At 35.9% G+C, this 9227-nt stretch overlaps 1 protein-coding gene across 1 annotated transcript; it reads left to right on the top strand.

The window, feature by feature from the left end:
- Nucleotides 104-4076, top strand: LOC107613616 (lysine-specific histone demethylase 1 homolog 2). Its single transcript, XM_016315702.2, has 3 exons — nucleotides 104-199; nucleotides 414-2105; nucleotides 2793-4076. Exons 2-3 carry the CDS (start codon nucleotides 575-577, stop codon nucleotides 3500-3502), a joined length of 2241 nt encoding a protein of 746 aa, XP_016171188.1. The 5' UTR covers nucleotides 104-199; nucleotides 414-574; the 3' UTR covers nucleotides 3503-4076.

Raw genomic sequence — 9227 nt, 5'->3', positions numbered from 1 at the left:
TTAATTAAATTTAGAATTTAAAATTTAAAATTAATAAAGTAATTTAAAAAAAATTAACTAATATTAAAAAAAATTCAATAAGGTTACTCTTAATTCATATTTCATCCTTGGGATAAATCAAATAATATTTGTCGCATCTCGCATGCAGTGTGTGTGTGTCTCTCTCTCTAGTGAGAAGAAACCTCCGCATCCAATCGCTGTAAGCCCTCTCTCTTTCTCAACAATTTCCTCTTGTTCTCATTTCTTGCGTTCTTTGTTTCATTAATCAGTGGCTAAATGAGTAAATAGCGTCCATTGAGCATTTCTTTGCCCCTTCTTGCATTAACAAAATACCTTTGATTTTTCCGATGTGCCGCCGATCTGCCCTTCTCTCGCCGGATCTCTGTTCTGCTCTTTCTGTGCTGTCTGCTCAGCTGTTCCGCCGCCGTGCTCTGATTCGGTCCGTTGAGGTTTCATAGGAAATTAGGAATGTATTATGGGGTTTTTTGAAATAGTTTAAGTTGAGGCATGTTTCTTTGTTGACCTAGGGTTAGGATTTTTGTTGGTTTCATTATTTGAACCCTAGATAGCAACAATGCAAACTCCATGTTTGGATGGATCGGTTGCGAAGCGTTCGCTGAGAAAGAAGGCGAATTTGCGGAGCTATGACGAGAATTTGATGGATGAGATTTTTGAGGAGGAGTTAGGGAGTGGATTGAAGAAGAAAAGTAAGACCAAGGAGGCTTTGGAGAAAGAGACTGAAACCGAGGCTATGATTGCGTTTTCTCTAGGTTTCCCCATTGATGCTTTGCTTGAGGATGAGATTAGAGCCGGCGTTGTGAGACAATTGGGTGGGAAAGAGCAAAATGATTATATTGTCATAAGGAATCATATACTAACTCTGTGGAGAAGTAATGTGAGGGTTTGGTTGACGAAAGGGCATATTCGAGAGACCGTGAGCAGTGAGTGTGAACATTTGATTAATTCTGCTTATGACTTTCTTCTGTACAATGGTTACATTAATTTTGGGGTTTCGCCTGCGTTTACTGCTCAAATTCCGGAGGCAAATGAAGGGACCGTGATTGTCATTGGTGCTGGTCTTGCTGGATTGGCAGCAGCCCGGCAGCTATTGTCGTTTGGTTATAAGGTTGTGGTTTTGGAAGGCAGGAACCGTCCTGGTGGCAGGGTTTATACTCAAAAAATGGGGGCCGATGGGAAATTCGCTGCGATAGATCTGGGTGGGAGTGTTATTACTGGCATTCATGCTAACCCTTTGGGGGTTCTGGCTCGACAGCTTTCTATACCGCTTCATAAAGTTAGAGATAATTGCCCCTTGTACAAGCCAAACGGGGAACCGGTTGATAAGAAAATGGATGCAAGTGTTGAGTTCGTATTCAATAGGTTACTTGACAAAGTTATGGAGCTGCGGAAAATTATGGGTGGGTTTGCGAGTGATACATCTCTTGGTTCAGTCTTGGAGACACTCAGGCTTTTGTATGCTGTGGCTCGAAGTCCTGATGAGAAGCAGTTGCTTGATTGGCACCTTGCGAATTTAGAATACGCAAATGCTGGATGTCTTTCGAATCTTTCAGCTGCGTATTGGGATCAGGACGATCCATATGAAATGGGTGGTGATCATTGCTTTCTTGCTGGAGGCAATTGGAGATTGATAAAAGCCTTATGTGAAGGAGTTCCTATTTTTTATGAAAAGATTGTCAGCACCATCAGATATGGAAATGACGGTATTGAGGTTATTGCAGGGGACCAAGTCTTCCAAGGAGATATCGTTTTGTGCACTTTGCCTCTTGGGGTTCTGAAAAAGAAGACTGTGAGCTTTGAACCCGAATTACCTCCCAGAAAGCTAGAAGCAATTGAGAGGTTGGGATTTGGGCTGCTGAACAAAGTAGCAATGGTTTTTCCTCATGTGTTCTGGGGTGAAGAACTGGACACATTCGGATGTCTCAATGAATGTAGCCATCAACGTGGTGAATTCTTCTTGTTTTACAGTTACCATACTGTTTCTGGAGGCCCAGCACTTCTTGCACTGGTGGCTGGTGAAGCCGCACAAAGCTTTGAATCCACAGATCCATCTGATTTGCTCAATCGGGTTTTGAACGTCTTAAGAGGTATTGATTTAGTTCATTGATTGTTTGTGAAAAATCAAATGCTAGTATATCATGTTATTTAATATACCAAATTTTGATATTTAATTTAATTTTATTTTGCTTTGCCTTTTTCGTTTCATTTACTAATTCATGGTATGGAATATTGTAATCCAAAAAAGGATCACATATTTATTTATGTTGCCACGGTTTAGTCAGATTTTGTAGTCTTAGTCACAGCCTCTATTACATCATTATATATGAAATTTTCTTTACCGAACATGTTCGCTCCTTCCACATGCCCCCCTGTTTATAAATAGAAAAGAGTAATAAAGTACTAATAAACAATAGTATAACTATGACTTCATAAGTGAATGCAATACTGGAATAGTCATGGAAACTTAACTGTTTAATTCAAGAAATCGGGTATGGAACTCCTGAAAACACAAGAAAAGAAACCAGTATTAATTCAATTATAAAAATTGTATATATCTGTTGAATGTGTTCTTAGCTTTATGTTTTGAATATATATCATGATGATGACGATGATTATAAAAGTAGGGATCACCTTATACTGGGTGTAAATTCTTGTTATACTTGTACTATCAAGTAACCTTTACAAATTATGAGTTTTATCAATCCAACTATTTATTTAATATCATGTTATATTCCTTTGCCTGTTTTGCTTCATGTGTGGCATCTATTATGCAGGTATATATCAATCTAAAGGTATCACTGTGCCCAATCCGATACAGTCAATTTGCACACGATGGGGCAGCGACCCACTATCATGCGGTGCATATTCTCATGTTAGTGTGCAATCATCTGGTAGTGATTATGATATACTCGCTGAAAATGTGGGTAACCGACTGTTCTTTGCTGGTGAGGCCACAAGTAGGCAGTACCCAGCCACAATGCACGGTGCTTTCCTGAGTGGGTTGAGAGAAGCTTCACGCATTTACCAATCAGGCCGTGTTCGGCAAAACTATCCTAGAAAGTACACGGTAAAGAATATCGGGCCGAACAATGATGTACTGTTAGATATATTCAAGAGGCCTGATTTGGAGTATGGTAAATTTGCTTTTATATTTGATCCTTCATCGGAAAGTCTGCAATCAATGGGGCTTATGCAAGTCACTTTCGGTGCTTCTGAGGAACATTACAAGGATCTGTTAAACAGCTATCCCTATCCCTTGAAGTTGCCGTTGCAGCTCTACGCAATCATGTCTCGTGAACAGGCACTCCAATTGCAACAAATTTCGGGAGGGGATGAAAGTAGACTGTCATATTTGACAAAAAGCCTGGGGTTGAAACTTATGGGATCGAATGCTTTATACAACGCAGGACACACTCTTATAGCTAGCATAGCTAGCTCGCGAAAAGGCAGGTGGAGGAACCGTGCAACTTCAATTTTCATGTAAGTAGATGTGGATAATGCTATAGACACCCTTCACAAAAGCATGGATTTTCTGCTTCTAGGGTTCACATTGTGTATGTAGGCAAATTAGATCACTAATTTTTCTGCTAGAGATAGATCTTGAAGATTTGACCCCCAGAGAAGATTTCAATCTCATTTGTTAGCTAGCTAGCTGATCATAGGAAACTTAAAACCATAGGAACATTGAGTCATTTGAAATTTGAAGACAATAGACACTAGTAATCCATGGGATGGTTGAAGAATCAGCATGCAGAGAAAGGTACAACCGTACAAGACATCTTATGTTCATGTTAAACTTCACAGCGTCCCACAGGATATGATTGTATTTTTAAGGTAGACCTGTTTGGTTTACCTAGATTGTTTTTGTATCATAATTCTTTTAGTTCTACGGGTATTCACCCATTCAATGTTGTAGTTAACACAATAAGTATCTATACAAGCTTGCTGCTAGGTGAAGTGGCGGCTTCTAAATCATCCCTGAATGAGGTATGGACCCGACATCCAGGTACCAAACCTCTCCCATGGGTGTCTCCAATGAATTTGAGTACATATTAGAAGAGTTGAAGTCTTTGAATGTATTATTCTATCAAATGTACAGGAAATCATCATTTTTATAGAGGAATTACAGAAATAGAAATAATTAAAAAATAAGAAAAAAGAGAAAAATACTAGCTTAAAATAAAAGAAAGATTTCTAATTATAAAATTCTTAAAATTAAGCTAAACTAAAAAAGAAAATGATTTATAATTAATTCTATTTACATAAAAGATTGATGAAAGTAATTAGAAGCTGGCTTTAAGATATCATTCATTGACAACTTGCTTATTATGCTATCAAAAGTTTTCTTGAGTAGTCCTTTAGTTAGAACATTTGCTAATTGTTCCGTGGTTGGAACATATGAGATGCAAATCTGCTCTCTCTCTCAATCTTTTTTTTCTGATAAAATGCTTGTCAACTTCAACATGTTTAGTTCTATCATGCAGCACTGGATTATGAGAAATAGAAATTGTAGATTTATTGTCACAATACAACTTTATTGGTGGAGAAATGGGAACTTTTAGTTCTTGTAGGATTTTCTCTACCCAGTGTTTCACATATTCCATGAGCCACTCCTCTAAACTCAGTTTCTGCACTACTTCGTGCCACAACACTGTTTTTTACTCCTCCAACTAACCAGGTTTTTGTCAACAAAAGTACAATACCCATATGTTGACCTTCTATACACGACATTCCCAACCCAATCCGCATCTGTATAGGCTTCTACTTGAAGATGTTCATGCTTTTTGTAGAGTACCCTTTCCTAGGCGACCCCTTCAAGTACCTTAGGATTCTAAGGGTCCGTTTGGATAAGTTCATAAGTGACTTTTTTTAACTTTTAACTTATGAAAAGGTATAGTATTAATGTCTGGTACAATTTTCAAAACAAAATTGCAACTTTCTAAAAAACTATTTTAGTGCTTATGAAGAAGTTAAAAAAAATGACTTCTCTTATAATAAAAAGTTTTTTTATCAATTTTCTCTTAAAATAAGTACTTTTAGAACTAAAAAATCAAACACAAAATAACTTATTTATAAGTTACTTTTAATATAAGCATTTATTGTTTAAGTTATTTCTTCAAAAGTAACTTAATTAAGTTGTTTACCCAAATTGGGCCTAAAGACAGGATCCATGTGTTCTTGACCAGGTGAATGTATAAACTGGCTTACCATGCTCACAGCAAAGGCTATATCCGGGTGTGTATTAGCCTCCCTACCAACTACTGATATCTCTCTTTGTCCATTATATTTTCTGGTTCAGCTGGCTTCAATTTTAAGTTAGGCTCTATAGGTGTTTCAGCAGCTTTACAACCAAGTAATTCTGTCTCTTTTAAAAGATCTAGGATGTATTTTCGTTGGTTCATAAAAATGCCTTCCTTAGACTTTGCAAATTCAATTCCAAGAAAGTATTTTAATGAGCCAAGTTCTTTGATTTCAAATGCTTTGCCAAGCTTCTCCTTCACGTCTTTTAGCTTCAAAAAATCATCACCTATCAGAATAATGTCATCCACATATACAATTAAGATGGCAGTTTTATTAGCTGCTGAATGTTTATAAAAAAGTGTATGGTCAACTTGTCTTTGAGTATAACCAAGTCCCTTTACCACCATTCTAAGTCATTCAAACCAAACTCTTGGGGATTGTTTCAATCCCAAAGAGAGATTTCTTTAGCTTGCACGCTTTATTCTTCTTTAGTTCAGCCTCAAATCCAAGTGGAAGTTTCATGAACATCTAGCTCCTCATTCAAGAAAGCATTTTTTATATCCAATTAAAAGTCAATTGTAATTCGCAGCAAGAGATAAGAGAATCTGCACAGAGCTGAGTTTAACAACTGGAGCAAAAGTCTCTCGATAGTCTACTTCATAGGTTTGTGTAAATTCCCTAGCTACTAACCTAGCCTTATTCCTCTCTATGCTTCCATCAGCATTGCACTTGATGGTAAAAACTCACCTGTAGCCAACCAATTTTGTATTCTGTGGCAGATCTACAATCTCCCAAATTTCATTCTTCTTGAGTGCATGCCACTCTTTCATCACTACTAATTTTCAGTTGGGATCATCTAGTGCTTTCTCTATGTTTCTAGGTTCAAACAGATTTGTAATTTTAGAAGTAAAAGCTCGATATTTTTGAGAGAGATTTTGGTAAGAGACATAATTAAAAATAGGACGGTTGGTGCTGGTTGAGTACTTTTTTGGTGCAGGTTCTGGTTTCTTTCCTAAGAGCTATTGGCAAGTTATTATTAAAAGTGACAATTTCAGATTTACTTGGAAGTTCCTGAAGTACTACAGCTGGGCCGTCTTCCGGGTTTTCAGATTAGGCTGGTACAGAAATGATGGGCTAGTCTCTAGTCTTTTGGGGATATTTTTGAACATAACATTGAAGCTCATTTTCTGATTGTGGTATTTCTTTTTCTGTTTGGATTCCAACTAATTCGGGCACAATTTCAGAATTTGTTTTCACATCTTGTTTTGCAATTGTTTCTTAAACAAACTTGGAAACAAATGTTTGAGATATGGAAAACTAGGGTATCCTATTCTATTGTGCAAGAGCATTATTTGGTCCTTTATAGGCATAGAACTTATACCACTAAATCTTTGAGCTATTGTATCTTCCAAAATATCCTCAAAGTGATCAAACCCATCCATCATCTTAGCACTGCCAATCATCTTTTTTGAGATCCGATTATGAAAAATACCATGAGTGTCAAAGAATGTCACAGCACAATTGGGATCCTTGCAGATTTTACTAATAGAGAGAAGATTACAAGAAAGTTTTGGTACATGTAGGACATTTCTTAGGTCAATATTTTTGGACAATTTAATTGTATCTTTTCCAGTAATAGATGAAAAACTACCATCAGCAATTCTACTTTTCTCATTTTCAAAAGAGAATAAGTTTTAAGTAAAGGGGAGAGGCTGGTCATATGGTCAGATGCACTTGAATCGACAATCCATGGTGCATTCAAGTTTGAGGTGCAGTTAAGGGACATAGGACTACTAAAATTACCTATTTGAGACAAAAAATCACTAGGAGTACTAGACACAGAACTGGAATTTAACAACCTTATGAGCTGCTCAACCTATTCCTTAGTCAATGATGATTTTTTAGCCTCATGAGCAGTTGGGGTAGAATGTATTTTGGGACTAGGTATGCTGCCTTTAAAATGTGTTGGATTTACAAGAATCTTCCAGTAGGTTTTTCGGGTGTGACGAGATTTATTGCAGTGGTCACACCAAAGATTGGAGGGGTACTTCTGATTTGATGAACTTTTAAGTGCAGCAGGTCCCACTAAGAGTGCATTAGACTCCAAAGAAGTCTGTTCAGTTTTGCCTTTTCCATCATCACAACTTTACGAGTTTCCTCTCTTCTAACTTCAGCAAATACTTCTCCAATTGAGGGTAGGATTGCTCTTCCAATAATTCTGCCACGAACTTCATCTAGCTCCACGTTGAGGCCTGCAAAAAACTGGAATATCCTCCCTTCTTCCACTGTTTGTTGGTGGTGTTTGGCATCAACGGCAGAATTCCACTTGTAGTTATTGAAGTGGTCAAGATCCTGCCATACCTGCTTTAATGTGTGAAAATATTTGGTGACATTTTCACTCCCTTGTTGAATTTCTCTAGCTTTTAGAGTAAGTTCATAAATCCCAAGATTAGCCAGAGTACATCTCCTTGACACTATCCCATAATTCTTTGGCAGTGGTATAGTACATGTAGTTACTATTGATATCCTCCTCCATTGAGTTCAGCAACCATGTTATCACCATGGAATTTTCGATATCTGACACATTATATTGTGGGTCAATGATGTTAGGCTGGCTTCGCTCATCGATGAGATATCCAATCTTTCCTCTTCCACGAATATATATCTGAACTAATTGAGACTACCTAAGATAGTTTGACCCATTAAATCAAAATGTGGTGATCTGAACTGAATGGGAGTCACCACTAACTAATACCCGTTACTCAGATTTTAAATTTGATGGAGTAGGAGTGGTGTTCTCCTTCTGTTTAATATTAATGACTGAGAAACTGTCAGCCATGCTATAAATCAGAGGCATAGTGTAGATTTCCTACTCTGATACCAAGTTGAAGTGTTTGAATATATTATTCTATCAAATGTACAAGGAATCATCCTCTTTATAGAGAAATTATAGAAATAGAAATAACTAGAAAATAGAAAACAGGGAAAAATACTAGCCTAAAATAAAGGAAAGATTCTAATCATAAAATCTCTAAATTAAGCTAAACCAAAAAAAAAAAGATTTATAATTAATTCTATTTACATAAAAGATTCATGAAAGTAATTAGGAATCTAATTTTGATTTGATCTAATCAACAAAAAGAAATTCAGACCAAATGTAGGAATGGTTTGCATATTTCTAACAAAAAAAAAAACCAAGAAAGTTTGAATTATACTGGATTTTTAGGTCACAAATTTTAAACTTGACTGAAAATCCATGACCTAAAATCTAAAGTGTAGCATGATTAACTTAAGAACTTTAGATTTTTTTTATCCTTCTTAAGTAAGACTCAGATTGAATTCAAAAAATCTAAGAACTTTATATATTCTCTTAACTTTGGTAAAACTTAGATTATATACTTTCACCATATAAAAAGCTTAGATATTCATTTATCAAGCATGTTGAGACTGCATATCACTATTAGATCAATTTATATATATAAAAAAAATTTGAAGTACAAAGATTCATAGTTTGTACACAAGTTGAAAAGTTCAAAAATATAATAACTTAGTTTTGAAACCATAATTGATTCTTAAATGTAGTTCTAAAATATCTCAAATGAGAATGAATTATTCTTAAAATTATAAGGATATGATTTAAATATGAATATATAATAATTTTTTATATTATAAATTATTTTTCTTTCTGTCCATAAACAAGAACTTAAGGGATGAAGAGAACAATGAAGAAATTCTTAGAGTTGATACATCTTTTTCTTTGTATATTTTCTTCAACGCTTCATCACTTCGTGACTTCATCAAGGTTCCAAAATCTTATTTAAATAGCGTTAGTAGCAGTTAAGAATCGTTGGAAACTCTTTCCAGTTTATTGTCACATTGTTTCTTAAAAAAATTACAGAGGACAAGTGTAATTTTTTTATTTATGTTCGGTAGGTCGGTTACCGGACGGTTCGGGTCAGGGTTCGGAG

The sequence above is a fragment of the Arachis ipaensis genome, chromosome B08, assembly GCF_000816755.2.
Source record: "Arachis ipaensis cultivar K30076 chromosome B08, Araip1.1, whole genome shotgun sequence".
Classification (NCBI taxonomy): domain Eukaryota; kingdom Viridiplantae; phylum Streptophyta; class Magnoliopsida; order Fabales; family Fabaceae; genus Arachis; species Arachis ipaensis.
The sequence above is the reverse complement of the archived record's forward strand: the minus strand, read 5'-3'. Positions and strand labels throughout refer to the sequence as shown.